Raw genomic sequence first — 18,396 nt, 5'->3', positions numbered from 1 at the left:
GGCGGGCGGGCATGTCCAGGACCCCGAGCCGGGGCCAGGCGGGAGGAAGGAGGGGCTGGTGGAGGAAGCGGCCGGCAGAGAGCTCCTGGCTCTGCCTCAGACCCCTTGGGCGAGTCGCCAGCCTCTGTTCGTGCCGTGGGTCCGCCGCCTTCGTAGAAGAGGAGTAGCAGCACTTCCCCTCCTCACAGTGAAACGCTGGGCCAGGCCCTGAATGCCCCCTGGGCCCTGCACTTCGGCTGTGAATGTGACTTGGAGCTACCACAGTACGATGAATGGGCAAGGCAGAGGGGGAGTCTCTGTCCTGGCTGAGCAAGCCCGGTGTGAGCCAGCTGGGGCTCGGGCAGGGCTTGAGGGATACCCAGCCAGATATATGGTACAGGAGCTACACAGTGTGGGAAATCCTCAGCCAGCTGAGAGTCAGAAGAGATGTGATGGAGATCGAGGGGAATCCTTGATAAGACGTGAGCTATCCGAGGTGGCCAGGGGAGATGGGGCGAGATGAGGATCCTCACTTGTGAATGAGAAGGTGGCATAGAAAGGAAATACCCCTCAGCACGTGCAAGCTTTGGGGGACAGTAAGGTGGTGGGGAGTTAATGCCTGGCCCTCCCATCAGCTAGTGGTGGATGATGGAGGAGGACTGAGTCCCTGACCATGTGTTGAAGCAGAAGTTGTAGGAATAGGTGAAGAAATGGTTGGCCAGCTGTGAGAGAAGAACATAGAGGGGGAATCCTCATCCAGGTGTGAGGCTTGAGTAAATGTATTGCTGCTGTAAGTGACGGAGGCAAAATTGTTCATTAAAATCCTAGAAAGCATTCAGGTATGTTGGGAGCATTAACACCTACTACTTTTGATAGAAAGTATTCAAGAAAAAACAGTTTTCAGGCTTCAGGGGCATAATATAATTCAGGGCAGAACATGTGGTACAGCAGAGGTCAGTTAGTCAGCTGCAGTATGAATTTTATTTTCCAGCCTTCCTCTGAAGTATCAAATAGTAGCCATGACTGTAGTAAGGCAACTCGTTTCAATAGGTCACTGTCTGATTTGGATGGCAAATTGTGTCTGAGTTCCTAGTGTCTGAGCCTTCAGTGCATTAATTTTATGTTAAAAATGAAACTAGGTTAAGAAAAGTTGTTACCATTGGATGGCTACTTGGTGGTCTATGTAAAGTGGAATGGTGCCCACGTGCCAGCGAACATTGTCAGATTTGCTACCAATTGACAACTAAAAATAAGGAAAAAAGGGAAAGATTGTGTGGGACTTAATTGCTTAAACTGAGACACTGTCCCTCTGGATTCAGGCTTATACACTCTTGCATAGACCAGTAGCTAGTTGTGGTCATTTGGAAAGTTTTCCTCAAATCAGAACTAACTTTTTTCACTCTTGCCAACATCAGCACATGAGGCAGCTTGCTTCCAGTCCACACAAATACTTCAAAATCAGCAATAATTGATAGAGTGAAAATTGACCCATTGTCTGGAGAGCTAGTGCTAGGGTTTCCAGCTACTTGAACTCCACATGGGGACTCTGCTGAGGTCCAGTGGTGAAGAGCCACAGAGAAGAGGCTGTGCACCATCTGTGCTGCAGGAAGGGTCTTCCCACTGGCCCACCCTAGTAAGCGCAGACAGTCATAATGGGGATGGGGATGAGGCAGCGGCAGCTATGGAATATGCAGCAGATCTGTCTTTAATGGCCTCTGTGGATCCATTACACCATGCAACTGACAGAGGTGCTGCATTCCAGCCTATGAGGTGGAATAGAAAACTGCAGTGGGCCTGTGAAATCAGCCTGCTGCTAGGCCTGGTGGTGGCTTTCACATCCCCTTTGGGGAAGTTCCTGAATACTTGGGCTCTGTGCCATTGAGTGGATTTCTGTGTGAATTAGTAACATCTGACCCGAACACTTATTTTTTACACTCTAATGCTCAAAAGGAGTCCTACCTAGTATTGACATGGTAGCTTATATAATGAAGTATAAAACAAAGATATTTTACAAGATCAGCTGGTGGGGAAAATGTGTTTTGAAATGTAGAGAATTTACCATGTTGAATCAAGTTCATGGGAACATCAACACTAAGGAAGAATGCTCCAGATCTACATGGTAATGCAGTATTGACTGTAACCTGTATTTCCAGTTCCCTTATATAGAACTGTATTGGCTCTGGCAATGGGCATAGGGTTTTTTTGTTTGTTTGTTTGTTTTTTAAAAACAACATCCTAGGCCTCTAGCAATCTGTCTACATCTACACAACCTGTATTGTGCGCTTGGTAAGCGCATAGCAAACATGGCAATTTTTTTAATCATGTCATGTCTTTATTTTATTGTATTTCACTAAATATTCAGAGCAAAGAGTCTATAGCTAAAGGGGATGTTTTCTTTTTTGGTATAAAGGGAGTGTCTGAAACCACAGGAATGTGTCAAACTTTTATTGTTCTATGGTAGATAAACTGAGTGGTTGCCGGCTAGGTCTTTATGATGAAACCTTAGAAACAAAGCCCTTATCTGCTCTGTGTATTTATTAAAGATTTTTATATTTAAATATTGATTATTAAAAGATCTTTGACTTCTGCTGTGTTTTTTGACCAAAATTTTGCTTTCTTCCCCACACTCTTCACGTGAGAAGTGGCTTCATATAGATATATAGTTGGTAAAGCACTAGGATCAGGCATGATGAAAAATTATGCATTATGGATTAACTAAACAGATTAATAATTAATCTGAATTTTAGTTCTGAATGCAAAAAAGTCTACAGCCTGGTCTGAAACATATATCTAAACCTAGATTAGTGTGATTTTTAAAGTAGTTTAAAATGTTTCATCTGGTTGGAGATCCTGGATGCAAAGTTTGAACCCACAGTGACTTTACTCTCCCTCCCAAATATAAATACCTGAATATAGGGTTTTGTGTGTTAAAGCATAACTAGGCATATCGCCAAAAAGCAGTGAATTGAAACAGGAAAAAAGTTTAATGCACCAGCAAAGAAGGAAGCAGAGCTGTGGGGGAGCACTGTTTGCCTAAGCCTGGAAGAGAAAGGGAAGTTGTGCTCTCTGCAGCTTCCCATTTCCAGCTTAGTTTAAGACCCACAGAAATGTCAGAGGCCTCCTCAGGTTGCTGTCCAGCAGCATGGAGGAGAGCTGTCACGTATGTATTTCCTTGTTGTGTCTCTCACAACCATCACTTTAAAATATAATCTTAAATTAATGATATCAGATCAAAACTCTGCAGGCTACAGAAACCTGTTTAAACATGGTTGTATCTAATAAACTTTTCCAGATCAGCATAGATAAGAATATTTTTTTCTTGTGAGAGCCATGAGACATAAGCTATATTATACACCAGAGTTGTGAAAGCTTTTCCAGTTGTACACCCCCTTACCATTAACAGAATCTGTCCACACACCCCTCCCCCTCTCCACATTACTGCACAGCCAGGGCTTCCTCAGAAGCAGGCTGCTTCTGTCTTGCAGCCAAGCTGCACCGCTAGGGCACAACTAATACCTGCCTCTTCCCCCTTGGGTTTTCAGGGTGGGCGAAAGCACATGCAGTGATCTCAGGGGTTGGAGCCAGTGCTGGGCGGGCAGGCTGCTGGGAGCAGAAATTGGCACATCACACTGACCCACAGGCTGAATGGTCTGCTGATGAGAATTGGGGTGGAGGGGTGCTCCCTCCTTGCATCCCATGGGGGCTGACACGAACCACCTGGCATCACTCCTTGCCCGCCTCCCCCCCCATAGTTCCTCCACACCATTCTGGGTGGGAGGAGGGCCACACCCCACGGTTTGTGCACCTTTGCTATGTACTACCTCTGCAAACCATCACCTGCTCTCTAACATCATTTCGTAACATTTTTCAAACAAACAGAGTTTCACCTGGCTGCTCTGGTAAGGAAAAACATACTGAAAAACCTTCTAGCAACAGCTATTTATATACAGTTGTAATTAACAATATTTGGCTCCCATGGCGAATAGGGTCAGAGTCTATTTCTTCTTGGAAAGAAGAGTAACTCTACTTTGGGTCAAATCCCACTCACTTTACTGATGGGAGTAATGCCATGGAAGTCAGAGTTATTTTGGGTTTACATTCGTGTAAATGAAAACAGAATCTGACTCAATAGGACTCTGTGTGAATAAGGTGAACCAGTTTGCCTTTAGATTATTTTTGTTACCATTGTAACTCCTTCCCCCACACACACGCTAAAAATTTGTGTGACACCTAAATGGTTTTGGGAATGTTTAAATTTAGTCTTTATTCAGAATTGGCACCAGTGTATTGTAGTAATAATTCAATTAAAACAAACATTTGTAAAAATGTATTTCTAAATAGGAACTTCAGTATTCCAGAGTGGCATTGCAGCTTGGAATACTAACATTAAAAAAGCCATATTTTTAACCTTGATTAAATTACTTAAGTATATTTCAAGATAGACATGTCAAAGTCTACATCTGAAACAAAATAGTAATCTGACCTTCAATTTCATATGTCAAGATGTGCTTATTTTAGTTCTCCCTGTTTAAATGTGCCATTGCGACAGTATAGGAAGTCGTTTTTTTCCACTCCCTTTTGCTGTCTAATACCAGCCATATTCCTAGCAGTCTCCTTAAGTAATTTACCAGGTCTCAAGTAAAGGCTTTAAATTACAGTTTTAAACCCTCCATAATGCAAACAGAGGAATTTTTAAATGGAAACCAAGGACCAACTTTTATTAAAAAGAATCTGTTATATACCTTATACAATGAAAAGTGCTTTAGCAGCAATCCCAGTGACACTAGGCTCTGCCTCATAGGGCTCAACCAAGTCAATGATATTAATGAGAGTCTCTCTGACTTTAAGACCTGATCCAACTCCCATCAAAGTCAGTCGGACTAGGAGTGGTGTGCAGGCAACATGCTCATCTCTTGGGAAGGTAAGGAGGATGAAGAACCTGGCACCTCTAACAGTGACTTCTTCCAGCTGGTTAGAAAGAGGTATTGACTGGCATTAAAGGAAGCAGAAAGTTCATATCATATTTGCCCTTCACGAGAAGTGTGCTGGCTGCAACATGGGGCATCATGTTTATCTAGTGTAGGTATTTTTAGAGTGGTTCTTGCCATTCTATCCAAGTGCCATGTAGGGAAAATGCTATCCAAGCCCTTATTTGTCTTCCCTACTTTAATAAAAGTTTCCCACTGTGGCTCTCCTCCTTATTGCTCCAATTGGTTGTAGCAATGCTGGGAGCACTAGTACTGACAACCACTAGTGTATTAGTCACGGTCATCTAAACTGTTCTGAATAAGGGTAATATATAGAGCCCTGCGTGGATACAAAATTTGTATTTGCATCTAATCTGCGATCCACAAAAAGTGGTCTGTGGATATAAAACGGATATCTGCAGATTTGCAGGGCTCTAGTAATGTGATAGATGAAACCTCCAACTGCTGAAAGTCTATGGCGGAGGAGACGTTAATTTGTGGTCTTTAGTGTAATCTGGGAATATTTTTGATATTTAAAACAATATATTGTAAAGATCTAGCAAGCTGATTCTGTTAAACACCAAATAAAATCTTCAGTTGAAATATTCTAAGAGCAGCTGAATGTGGATATGTAATTGTGGGATAGTGGCTAGAATATTTTGTTGCCCCTACAAAGCCAAAATGATGCGTGCTTTGTACAACGTAAATATTAATCTGCAACATCCTTTGAGATAGTAAGATAAAAATGCTGTTTGTTTTCCCCAAACAAGGGTGCATTTATAATGGGAAAGTTCTTAAACATTTTCTGTCTTGGTACAGCTTTGGCTATGGCAGTGTTAAAGAAATAGGGATTTTTTACCATCATGTCCAGTTCCAGGGTTGAACAGTGTAAAGGTTAAAATGTCTGTGCACCCATCTGCATTACAGTTTCGCTATTTTTACCACAGGTGGATCTACACTAATGCAGAGAAATGTTTGAGTTTCCCAGCATAGGCAAGGTCACAGTGTGAAATTCTGCTCTCATTTACATCTATCAATCCTTATTTGAGGCACTGGAGTTCAGGGAATGTAGCTGAGGGCAGAATTTAGTCTGAAGGTATCAAGCAATTTATCCCTGATTACTCTGAGTTCTAGAGCTGAGATTAAAACATAAGGGTCCCTGACTCCTATCAGTATGCATGGGGGCTCTGAAAGGCCACAAGAAAATACATGTAAGTAGTATTCCAGGTAGGAAGAACCAAACCATCAGTGGCAGAGTTACAGTGAAGCATGATAAACAATAGCTTTAGGGTGCATTATTTATCAGCTATTGACACATCTAATGTTAGTCCCCTTTACAAATGCAATTCATGATAGATGTATTGGGTTTCAGCCTTTGTGCTACAGTTCTGTAGATTGATTTCTCCTTTAGAAAAAGTCATGTCTTCCAGTTACCAGTGTAATAGGAATTTTGGAATTGAACAAGTAAATGAAAACATGGAGATCCTTTTGGGAACTCAGAATTGAACACTAAACACAAATATTTGTACTCTCAATTAATTATAGTCCTAAATCAGGCAAAATTCCCATTGAATGCAGTGGGGGTTTTGCCAGAATAAGGACCTCAAGAGGGGGCCCATAGTATGGATTTTGCTAGTCTTCCTCCAAGACTTCATCACAGAGAGCACTAAGCTACTGGATCCTTATCAGCTAAAGCGGTGTCAATGGGACTTCAATAATACACCAGTGCTCTTTTGAAAACACTTCATCTCTGCCATGTTAGCAAGTCTGGATTGGTGATGGTATTGGGAGGGGTTGTCTTTTTAAAAGAAGCCATAACATGTGTCAGTCTTGTTTTGCAGTACTTCAGTGACCAATGAGCATATGAAAAGAATGTCCATTTAATACCCTTGAGCCGTACTGTAACATTAAAATTACTTTCCTCTCCTGCCACCCAGAGTTTACTAGTTACATATAGCCATAAAATACAAGCTGTCAGATATACACTGTTCTAAGTAATGGGCTGGAGTAAACAGAGTTTGGCGAAATTTACTCAGCACCTGCTAGCACAAAGACCAGACCCTACTAGTGAGGCTGAAAAATGTTTGCTGCCATACACTCAAGAGTGTGCTTGAAAGACATCCTCTTGCAGTTTAAAGGAATAAAACAGTTGCATGCTGCTTATTGCATACTAGTTGTAACATTTTTGATTGACTTTCTATATAATTTTTAATCATAACTTGCTTGTAGGGCTGAGCAGAGAAGTGTATTTTCAAAATATTATTTAAACTTAATTGATATTCATCAAAATATAGCACACTATGAAGCTGGTCAAGTACTACAACTGTATCTGTGGAATAAAGTATTTAACCAACATTGGTTGAACAATAAACTGACTAAATACTGTCTGACCATCCTTACTTACTACTTGTTAGGCTTCCTTTCCCTTCATGTCTTTATTTCACTTGCTTTCCTTTAATAGACTCTGGCCTCTCTTTCTGCATTATCTTCAGCACTTTTCTTCTTTTTCCTGTCATCCTTCAGCTTCTTTTTACATTTCTTGTTCTTTCCCTATGTTGCAGGGGTGCAATGAGAATTTTGTAGGAGGGAAGAGGGGCAAGTGGTGCTGATTGGGGCAGAAAGTTCCCTAGTGCTGAGCACATGATGTGGTGGTGGGCATGCAAAGTGCGTGGGAGTCTCCCTGGGATTATCACATCCACCTGAAATTCTCATACTGGGCACAAAATGCATCTCAGAATCTGGGACAATGACTGGATCCCCTTTGTGCTGGGTATAGGGGCCTCTGACACATAAGGGGCATCACCCTCCTGAGGGGCACAGATGGAAGCTTCTCCATTGCACAGGGATAAGGGGGGCTTCCTCAAGCCCCCATTAGCCTTAGGCTCTTCCTACCTCAGGCCCCACCTTGCAACCAGGGATCACTGTGCTGCTTCAGCAGTCTGCATTGCTCCAGAAGCTCTGCCACCCTTGCATTTGTGGAGGAAGCTCAGAACCAGAGCCTCACTCAGTGACTCTGTGCTGGGCCAGGGCAGCTGCAGGCAGGGCCCAGAGCATATGATCCCATAAACAATTCCTGAGCCATGGAACTGCAGGCTGCCAGAGGGGACTCATTGCAACCTCTGCCCAGAATTTTGGTTGTGATCCTCAAGTGGCCCGTTTTGGTTTTGGGGAATAGGCAGCCCAGACCTGGTTTGTATGCAGTGTGGATAAAAATAAATGATTAAAAAAACCACACTCCTCAGTTATGCCAGTCATAATAAATTTCAGGGCTGGAGTGGAACCATTTAAACCAGTCCACCCTGTTTGTATGTGATTATTACATTCTTGGAACTTCCCCCTCCCACTCGGAAAGACGGGGTTTGTGAATTTGTAGTAGTGTCTTTGGCCAAGGGATAGAGAGGGTTCCTGGCTCCTCCCTCCACCGTGCTCCTGCTAGGTTGTATCCTCTATCACCTCTACATGTTTGGTCTCTTCTCTCTGGAGACACTTTTTTTTTTTTTTTTTTTTTTTTTAAAGTGTATCCCACTTGTTCCTCCCCTCTTTTATGCCGGGTCCATTGTGCAGCTACTCATACCATCTACATACAAAGTGTTTGGAAACTTTACCAGATGGTTTAAAAAAGATAGGGACCTGGAGCAGTCTAGGTGAGAACCAGTCACCCTTCCCAGCTGCTAGTAAAGGGGAAGTTCTGGGATTCCTAATAGGGTGCTGTGCCTGCTAATATCAAATCAGTCTCTGACTAGAAAAGTTGTCATATAAATTTGAAGCCTCCTTCAAAACTGACTGCTGGAGGAAGACTGAGCATTCTCTTTCTCTGGGCTGGTCCATATGGAGAATTTACATCTGCTTAGCTTGGGGGTTCTCAAATTGGGAGTTCTGACACCTCAGGAGGGTCATAAGGTTATTATGGAGAGGTTGCGAGCTGTCAGCTCCCATGCATGCTGGTAAGAGTGGCATGGCATTGTGGGGCAGGTTCATCACATCACAGCTTGAAATATTTTCAAAGGTGATCCCAGCAAAAAAAAAAAAAAAAAAGTTTGAGAACCCTTGGCATAGCTACATCTCTAAGGGGTGTGAAAAAAATCTACACGCTAACATCTGGTGTAAATGGTAGTAGTCTGACCTACCCACAGCCTCTCAGGGAGGTGGATTAACTACAGTGACTGGAGAACCCCTCATCACTAGTGAGTGTCTACACTAAGCACTACATAGATGCCACTGCAGCTGTGCCCCTGTAGTGTTTTAAGTGTAGACATAGCCTCTGTTCCCCACCCTCTCCAAACTTGCTGGCTTTTGCTACATGGGTATTTACTCTACCCTTCACTTTCTGGCTGCTGTGCAGACAATGTATGTGCTACTTTGTCCCTACTTCCCTTCTCCTCATCTCCCATATTTGAGGGCTCTTCCCCACTGTGTAGTTCTAGTATCTACTACTGCTGTTTGGATCTTTCCCAGTAGCAGAGTGACATTGACCAAATCCTTGTTAGTTAATATTCCTAATAGCTTGACTAATGTATTTTTAGGGTGATGGCATTCTGTACTTCACAGGAATCAGTACTGCTTCAATTAAATTTTTTCTTTGTCTCTTTCAGATGGAACAAATAAAACGGGCAAATAAACTGTTTACTAATGACTGTATATTCCTGAGGAAAACATTGAATATTCCAGTTATATCAGAGAAGCAGTTACTATTCAATGGCTTTAGTTCACTGGAATCTCCTGAGAATGAAACTATTGACATTTCTCTTTGTGGTGAAGGATCATTGACAGTTCAGGAAGACAGTAGTTCTTCTCCCAGTCCTCAAGAAACTGACAATCAACCTGCTGCACCCGAAGAACTATCTGCCAAAGATTTTCTACATAGACTGGACTTGCAGATTAAGTTGTCCAAACAGGCAGCCAGGAAACTAAAAGATGATATCAGGTAAACCCCACTTTAAAATGAAGCATCATCTAACTTTAGACTAACATTTATTCCTTTTTATATCGGAGTTATCGTAAGCCCTTTTTTATAGCACTGGACCAAACATTAGCAATATTTATGTTTATAATCTTTCTAATTTAGGCTTTTGTAACATCCATCACAAACCACATGTCACATTAATCATGTTGTGTAATGGACTTTAGGAAGATTCTTGGATACTACGGTGATGAGATTAGTATAAGAAGCTATCTAGAATAACCGCAGTATCTCAGCACTGGCTATTAATCAGAAAAGGAGTAATGTTGTGTAAAAAGTTTCTAGAACACATTTCTGATTTGGTAGATGATTATCCATATAGGCTCTGATTCAGTGAAGTACCAAGCATCCTCCACCTCAATGACACTGGGAGTTGAAGATGTATAATGATACATGACTGTGGGGCCCCAAACAAAAATCTGAAATGGCTCCCCAATACACATTTTTAGATGTGCCCCATCTCAGAGCTTTCCTTTCTCACCCAAGCAATTCTCATTCCTCCTTTCCCCTAGTAGCTCTCTTCCTCCTTTACCACCCTCATACATGCACCTTCCCTTAGGTTTTGCCTTTACTAAGGAAATAGATCTATTCCTAGCTAAGAGACCCTAGTGGATTCATCGCATATCTTTATGCACAATCCCCTTACATGGGAGTGTTGGCCCCTCCTTCTCAAACATATACACACCATACATGTTCCCTTGGGGTTCATCATTCCCTCTCCTCTCACAAACCTTTATTCTCCTGCTCCCCACTCCGGGAGTAATTATCCACACATCTCATGTTCACTAATGAATGAAGTTCCAAGGGGTGGCTCTTTGGAATAGAGCTAGACACCAAGCCTTGCAGAAGTTGCTCCTTCCAGTCCTCTGTTGGCTTCACTAGGGAGATGCAGGCAGTTGCCTGCCCAGATGAGCTGCTCTTTGAATTGGATATGTTTTAAAAAAAAAAAAAAAAAAACACACTACAGTGAGAAGAGGAAGGCATCTGGGTTGCTGAGAAGAAGCAACTATCTACTTCATTTCTCAGGTGACAGCAGGTGGAGGTGAAGTATTTTCTTTCTAACTGACCAGTGAGAAACTCTCTCTCACTTCTCTCCCCAATGAGAGACTGGACAACAGGAGCTATTGCAGTGATTTAGGCTGCAAGATCAATGTTGCCTCTCTGCACGGCCCCCCTCCCCAAGTCCAAGCCCCTCAAAAACTACAGGCACTGCTGGGTAGTACTTATAGCCTTGGTGCTTAGCACATCACAGGACTAAACCTGCTGTGTCAGATGAACTAAGTTAGAATTTTATTGTTTATCTTATTGTGCAATTGAAGGTATTTAACGCTATCAATATGCAAACATTGTTTCTGAGCTGTATGCGATTGCAGTTAGACAAGTTAGTAGTTGGGCTAGCAGTAGGGATACTTGTTGGAGGGATTGGGCAATACAGTTCTAGTGTTGAGCAGCTGGACAAACCGCTTATGTACTAGTCTAGTTCATTATTCATTGCACTCTACATCCAGCTCCCTTACCCTGAGGATGAATATTTAGGCCTACTGTCTCACATAAGGCTGTGGATGCTTTGAGTTAAGATTCCTGTTTTATTAGTACACTTTCTGAACTGCTCTCTCCTTTAGCTCCCCACTGTTAATCCTCTTGTCCATATCTTGATATGCTTCTGCATACTTGACTGGCATATGCTGCACTGTTGTACTATATTTCCCCAAACCATATTTGGATCATGCAAAGAAAAAACTTCCATTTTCTCACGTGCATTATTGGGGTACAAAAATCAAAAGGAGAAATATTCTCCCCCAGAAAAAGATTTATATAAAATACTTTGCAAGTTTCCTCTCAGAAGAGCAATTGTATTTCCTTTCTCTATTTCGTTTTCTTACCTTTTCATTCAGAAAAACAATTTGAAACATAATTAAAAACTCAGTATAGCGTAATGAACCATTTTAAATGTGTGGTTTTCCATTAGAAACCTGATTATCTCTGCAGCCCTTCTTCTTTATACAGTTGTTGAAACAAACTATTGCAGAGCGATTTCTGAATTTGACAAGGCGTTGGACCAGAAGATATGAAATCCAGACTTCTAGTTCATCTCCTCTTCCATGCCAGAATTCAGAGGAGTCCGAGATTGGAGCTGAGGTTTTGGTTTGGTCTGTGTGTGGCTAGGAGGTCTGGCCAAATTTAGATTTCATGGATTCAGATTTCTACCCCTCTCTACATTTAGGGGAGTTCAGATCTGGATTCTTGTCCATTTCATGGGTTAATGGTGTTCATCTGCCACTATTTAACTTGTATCATCTTTAACGGTGTTGAGGACACTTCTATCTTAATGGCCTTTGCTGATGAATCTCATGACAAGCCTGATAAAAAGATGACAATGTATACATGTTGACTTAGCAATTAAGCTGGGCTGATAGAGACCACAAGTCCCCTGCAAGGTCCTGAAACTAAAATAAGCAAACTAGGCAGGGAAAGAGCAGTTTTTTAAAAAAAAAAAGATTGTTACTGCTCCTGTCTGCTTCCTGGGACATAGCTTGGAAAACAATTTTATTGCTGAATTTGCTTCTCAGTCAAATAGTCAAAAGGGCAAACTACATTCTCTTTTGTGTATACATCATTAACAGAATTACAGGAGTACAGATGTTTTTGGACATGATGTTGCATGAAGCATAAAAAGCACAGCTTGATTATTGGATTCCAAGCTGAACTTCCATTTACAAATTAGGTTGTCAGTTGTAGTCACGGGGAAAAAGTGGCAGAGTAAAAATAAATATGTAACTTTAATGGGTAATGTTACTAAGCTACATGTGGTGTTTTAATCTCTCCACAACTTCCATAGACTAATGGGAGTCAAGTGCCCACTCCCACCATGCTAAAACTCTGTACACAACACTTATTTCATATCTCGCTAGTCCCCTTTGTAAATTTTACAACATTTCAAGCAGATGAGTACTCATTGAACTGCACATAGGTGGGTTTCACTGTATAATCCGATACCTTGTGGACTTAAAAAAGCAATTGAAGCATTACAGTTCTTCAAATAAGTCTGCTGTACAGTGTACCAAAAGTAATTTATGATATAGGTAAGATATCACCTGTACTGAGTTACCTAGACATTTATTTGTATGGTAAAAATAAAATGTACAAGTGTTGCCTTAAGTATGACACTTTTTTATCCAAAAGGACCCCAAAGCACTTTACACACTAAACAAGAATATGACCTGTTACTCTGATATAAATCAGAGTAACACCCTTTGATTATTATTGGTTACCCTGGATTTATAGCTGTGTGAATTGGGCCCTCGTTCAGTCTGTATGTAACAGAGTTTTGTGTATTGAATATATAAAACACTTTCCAAGTCCGCATCTCGTCTTGCTTTTACTGTTGTAAGCTACTGAACCCTCTTCATAGCTCCTCAAGTCATTGTTGTCTAGACTCCAGTATATGCAGATTTGTTGCTTGCCTTCCCACATACACCAAAGAACTCCTCCAGGTTCCCATTTATTTCAAGATCCAGTTAAATTGCCATCCTTGTGTTCATGCCATCCTGCATGAACTCTCTTTTCTCCCTCTTTTTTCCTAGCATGTGCCTCTTCTCTATTCCTTCCCACAATCTTGCCACTGTTTAGGAAGTCTGCTTTTCTGTAGCTTCTGACATCTGGCAAAGTCTAATGTCTTTTCCTCCTCACCTCTTTCAAATTTTATCTGAAAAACTTCTGTGCTTCTGAAAAACTTCCTCTCCCATGCTTTCCATGGTCTTTTCCACCCTAAATGTATTTAAATGCTATAAAGCCTTTTAGGATACAGTTTGTGTGAAAGTTGCTATATACAACATAGATTCATAATCATACTCAACGTGTTATGGGACTGTCATAGTGCACTTTACTCACCATGCGACTGGTACCGCCTGCTGATCATCGTGGGGATTAGCTCAAGGCCACTATCCACAGCTTGCACATCCTCACTGCCTTTCTGTCCACCTGCAGCCCCTCTTCCAGCTTCCTCTTCATGACTCAGCTCTCTAGCCATGTCACTGTCTGTGTCCCCCCCACCTCAGGGAGTTTAGTTCCTAGTTCTGCCACTTCCCTAGTAGCAACTGCAGTAAGTTGTCCTGCCATTTCACCAGTGGCAAGTTTTGGGGACCTGGGCTCACCCATTACTCCAAGTTCCAGCCCAGTGACCCTGGGGATCACAGCCTCCTTCTGCACCCCTCTGCCTCTGTCACTGCATTTCTTTGGGCCACTTCCCAATGGCCACAGCATCCTCCTCAGTCTCAGCAGCCCATCTCCTTTTCTTCTCCTTGAGTTTCTGTCTGCACTGCTCTGTCCAAGATGCTACAGGGTTGCAGCCTACTCCAGCCACAGTGCTTTCCTCAAGCTCTAGGCAGTGACTGAACCTGTTCTGCCCTACAGCTCTTATTATATGGGCTTGCTGGGGCCTGATTGGCTGTTACTCGCAACCCCTACCCTATTGGCTGCTTTTGGCACAGCCTCCTGGGGCTCTGTTAGCCCCTTAGAGGCCAGAGTAGGGCCAACATCACAGGTACCTTGAGCACCATTTGGCCACTCTGTTAGTGTTACTCTGTTGTCATTACATGTTGATTATGGTATGGCTATACTGAAGACCTTTTTATATGAAGGTAAAAGTGAAATAAGTAAAAATGCTAAGTTTCAGTTACATTGACCCTGTGCATTCTATTTCAAATGGCCTCGGCACACAGTAGAATGCTTTCCAGATCATGTGAGATTATGGGATATTCATCAGCATTGGAATATACTCAAATGTTAGTTTGCAGAGATGGAAGAAGAGCAACACGTTCGTTATGTTGCTACATTTTGAACCAGGGTGTAGATGAACGGCTCTGACATCTGAGGAAAGAAGACACCAGCAGCAGCAGAGGATTGGCTCAAAAATTCCAAAAACACCATCACCTTTCTCCTCTCAGCATGCCTCTGGTAGTATGACATGCAGGCTAAAGGGACATGGCATGTGGTAAGTTGCTCATTGAGTACTTTTTCCCCATAAGGCTTTTTAAAATTTAAATTCCGTCTCATGCACTCTTACACAGTGAAACTCGGCTACACATAGTAGGCCTGATCCTGATTGCTCAACAGGAGTTCTGCATGCAGAGCTGCTGCAGGATCAGGCGTAATGCAAGTGCAATACAAGATGAATACCTGAATTCAATTAACCGTCACCTTTCAAAAATTCTATCATTTTAACCATGCTCCTTGAAACGACCCTAATCTACCTTGTGTTGGATAGCTTAGTGACCAGAGTCTCAGCTTTGGAATATCTAAATCATTCTCTGTTATAAATACAGCCCTTCATCTTACCTAAACAGAAAACTGAGTAACATGAAGGTTGTAAAGGCGGTCTCTTGAATGAAACCTTAAACCTGAAGGCCCTGTATGCCTTGTGTGGATGTTAGTTCCATGTGATCTTTAACTACAGCCATTGTTGTGCTGTACAGTGTTTGGCTGCTACCCTCCTCCCCAGAGGTGACTGCATTTCAGTAGTAGTACATGTATATCAGGGGCACACACAAGGGGGGACAAGCGGGGGCACGCCCCCCCCCCCCAGTAATCGTCAGGGGCACAGAACTCCTCGTGGCACTGGAGGTGGGGGGGGGGGGGCGAGCTCCTCCTGGCCCTGGGGAGAGGGGAAGGAAGAGCGAGTTCCTGCTGAGGCCAGGGCGGGAGTGGGAGGGAGGAAAGAGTGAGCTCCTGCCAGATTCGGGGGGAGGGGAGAGTGAGTTCCTCACGGGGTACTGTGCCCTCCTCAAAAGCCGTCAAAGTTAAATTTCTGTCCATGCCCCTGATACATGCTACCTATGTAGCACTTTGTGGTACTTCATGGGGCTTTATAAATGTAAAATTATTATTCAGTCTCTGGCCACCAAGCAAAGAAATGTAAAATTATATTTTATTTATTTATATACAGGAGGATGTGTGTGGTAATGGTGGTTCAGGGGCATAGAAAAAAGCAAAATAAAAACAAAGCCATGTTATCTTTTGATTTTTGCACATCTGCTTTTAGCCTATCTTGGTATGCTTTAAATCCTTTTTTCCCCAAACTGTTAACTACTATGGTGTCCGTAGCGAACCCTTGTAATTCCGATGTCAGGACTATGAAGGATGTGTAGTCACTGCTATCCAATTTTACTCCTGGCTGGCAGAAAAACAAATGTTCTATAGGATTGAATTTTCCATAAATTATTCTCTAAGGGTTCTTTCTTGCCCTAGTATGTGTTTTGTACTCTGCATGTGTACACAACTAAGCAAGATACAGGGCATTACACTAGATATGTTAAGTTTTTTGTGATTTTTTTCAAACATTGAAATATCAACACATGAGTTTAAGCTCTTTACAATATCCTTAAGAGAATTCTCATGGGTGAATGCAGTAGATTAGGGCACGGATATGTAATTTGTGCCTTATGACCACTGGGCTGGGAAGGAGGGGTCGGAATGGATCTTTAGTGATTCCCTCAGGTTAGAGTTTGGAATGATATTGCCTTTGAAAACAGTTACTGTAAATATCCTTGTCTGCTTATATAAGCAACACCCTGGCTGCTGGCTACCTGAAAACGTTTAGCTCTGGGAATAGAACATTGTAACTTGAAATTCTGCTGAATTGTCCAATACTAAGCTCATTCGCAGGAAGGGAAGATGGAGCATTTATGACATCCATGATATGAAGTTAATTGGTTTTTGTTTTCTTTACAGTTGCTCCATTACTATCAGCCAAAGAGAAATAAAAAGAGACAGCAATGAACTGAAGAAGTCTTTGAGGATATTTGTGCTTGTTCCAAGATCTTAAGAACTGTTAACTCAAGGGCTTTGATTAGTGCAGCAGTTCTCTAACTTCATTGCACTACAACCCCCTTCTGACAACAAAAATCACTACACAACCCTAGGAAGGAAGACCAAAGCCTAAGCCCGAGGGCTTCAGCCATGGATGGGGGTGGAGGGTTGTAACCTGAGCCCAGCCACACTGGGCCCCAGCAAGTCTAACACCAGCCTTGGCGACCCCATTAAAATGAGGTCTTGACCCACTTCAGGGTCCTGACCCACAGTTTGAGAACTGCTGGATTAGAACAGCTGTTGGATGCTAGGTAAAAGTAGGGTTAAGTGTCAGATTAATGCTCATGTGTGCTGTTATGTGCTGTAAGCAATGGCTAGTGTTCATTATTTGTGAATGAGAAGCATTTGTAGAGATGTCCTTCTGCACCTGCAGTTTGTGTTGGGCTGACAATGGCAGCTGCAAGTGTGATAGACAGCACTATAAAAATGTTGTGATGCTTTCTTTCCATTCTCCTTTCCTGAAGGAGGATGTGAGAAAGTAACATCACTTTTCTTTATTTTAGTGTATTTAAAAATCTCTTTAATAAACATTTCCATTTTGTTTTTAAATGAAAAATTGTTTGGTCACTACAACCCATGGCAAACTTATGTATAATATTGTGGTATGTGTGTAACTGTTCATTTGGGGCACTTGTCTCCCTGAAAGGCATAATATATGCAACTTGAATTACCTTCACCCTTTGGTAGAAGGTGTATATATTAAATCTGCCCTCCTACAGCCATAGCTTGCAATTCTGAAAATCTGTGCTTTTAAGGTTAAAGATAGTAGCCTCTGTTTTTGAGCCACATAACTAGTGCAGAGTTCCTCATTAGCCGTAGAATAAAGCAACATGGAGCTCAGTCTTGAAAGCCCTTTTCATGCAGAATTCCCATTGTCTTCAATGAGAGCTTCATATATGAGTGGATATACAGGGTTAAGCCCTTAATTTGTCATCAGCAAATTTTGGGTCTTCCTTGGGGTGACTAAAACAAGCATTCTAAGCTTCTTGGGCTGTGCTTAACATAACAATGAACAGTTCTGCTTGAATTTAAGTATGTAGTGACTCTTACAAATGCTCTTAACATGGAAAATAAAGCTTGTCCTTGAGCTTGGTTATAAACCATGCACCATATTGGGTGCCAGTATATTGTTTGTTATACTAACAGCTACTTCGGAGTTCAGAACACGCTAATACGTACAACAGAAGTGCAGTTACCAAATAATGGATGTGGAGAAAACTTTGTTGGACTAGAAGGGACTTCCATTTCTTATTTGAATATCCTATCTTTGAACAAAATGAGCAAAGCTACTAACACAAACTGTCTATTGTTTCCACTTTCCATTTCTTCCTATTATCCCCTCCAATCTGTCACTGATGACCACAAGCACCTTCCAATTCCCCAGCAGCTTCTAATTCCTAGAAGCCAGTAGTTTTCACAACTTGGTGGAGGTGTTGAGGGCCCTGTTACATTGACCCGGGGGAGTGGAGTAAAGCTGTGTGGGCATGAAAGTTCAGGCCATCCCTATAACCCTGTTCAGAGAGATCCTTCCAGCTCAAAGCCAGATTTATATCTTGACTCTTTCAGCTGGGAACTCCAGTTTTCTTTGTTTTTTACTTGTTTTATAATAGGAAAGGACCAAAT

At 42.1% G+C, this 18,396-nt stretch overlaps 1 protein-coding gene across 4 annotated transcripts in view; it reads left to right on the top strand.

The window, feature by feature from the left end:
- Positions 1-18,396, top strand: part of LYSMD2 (LysM domain containing 2) — a 35,656-nt gene that overhangs the window by 436 nt on the left and 16,824 nt on the right. Inside the window, exons 2-4 of one of the 4 annotated variants that reach the window (XR_010921318.1) lie at positions 9,539-9,870; positions 14,752-14,899; positions 16,636-18,217. Coding sequence is in view for 2 of the 4 variants with exons in the window: in XM_067555834.1 (XP_067411935.1) it covers positions 9,539-9,870; positions 16,636-16,729 (426 nt within the window). In the remaining 2 variants the exon portion in view is untranslated. Of the gene's footprint in view, positions 1-9,538; positions 9,871-14,695; positions 14,900-16,635; positions 18,218-18,396 lie in introns of those variants that run through there. The other 3 variants (XR_010921317.1, XM_067555834.1, XM_067555835.1) reach the window with 3 other exon arrangements.

The sequence above is a fragment of the Emydura macquarii genome, unplaced genomic scaffold (assembly GCF_026122565.2).
Source record: "Emydura macquarii macquarii isolate MOO-44397 ecotype Brisbane River unplaced genomic scaffold, CSIRO-AGI_Emac_v2 contig_1644, whole genome shotgun sequence".
Lineage (NCBI taxonomy): Eukaryota > Metazoa > Chordata > Testudines > Chelidae > Emydura > Emydura macquarii.
The sequence above is the reverse complement of the archived record's forward strand: the minus strand, read 5'-3'. Positions and strand labels throughout refer to the sequence as shown.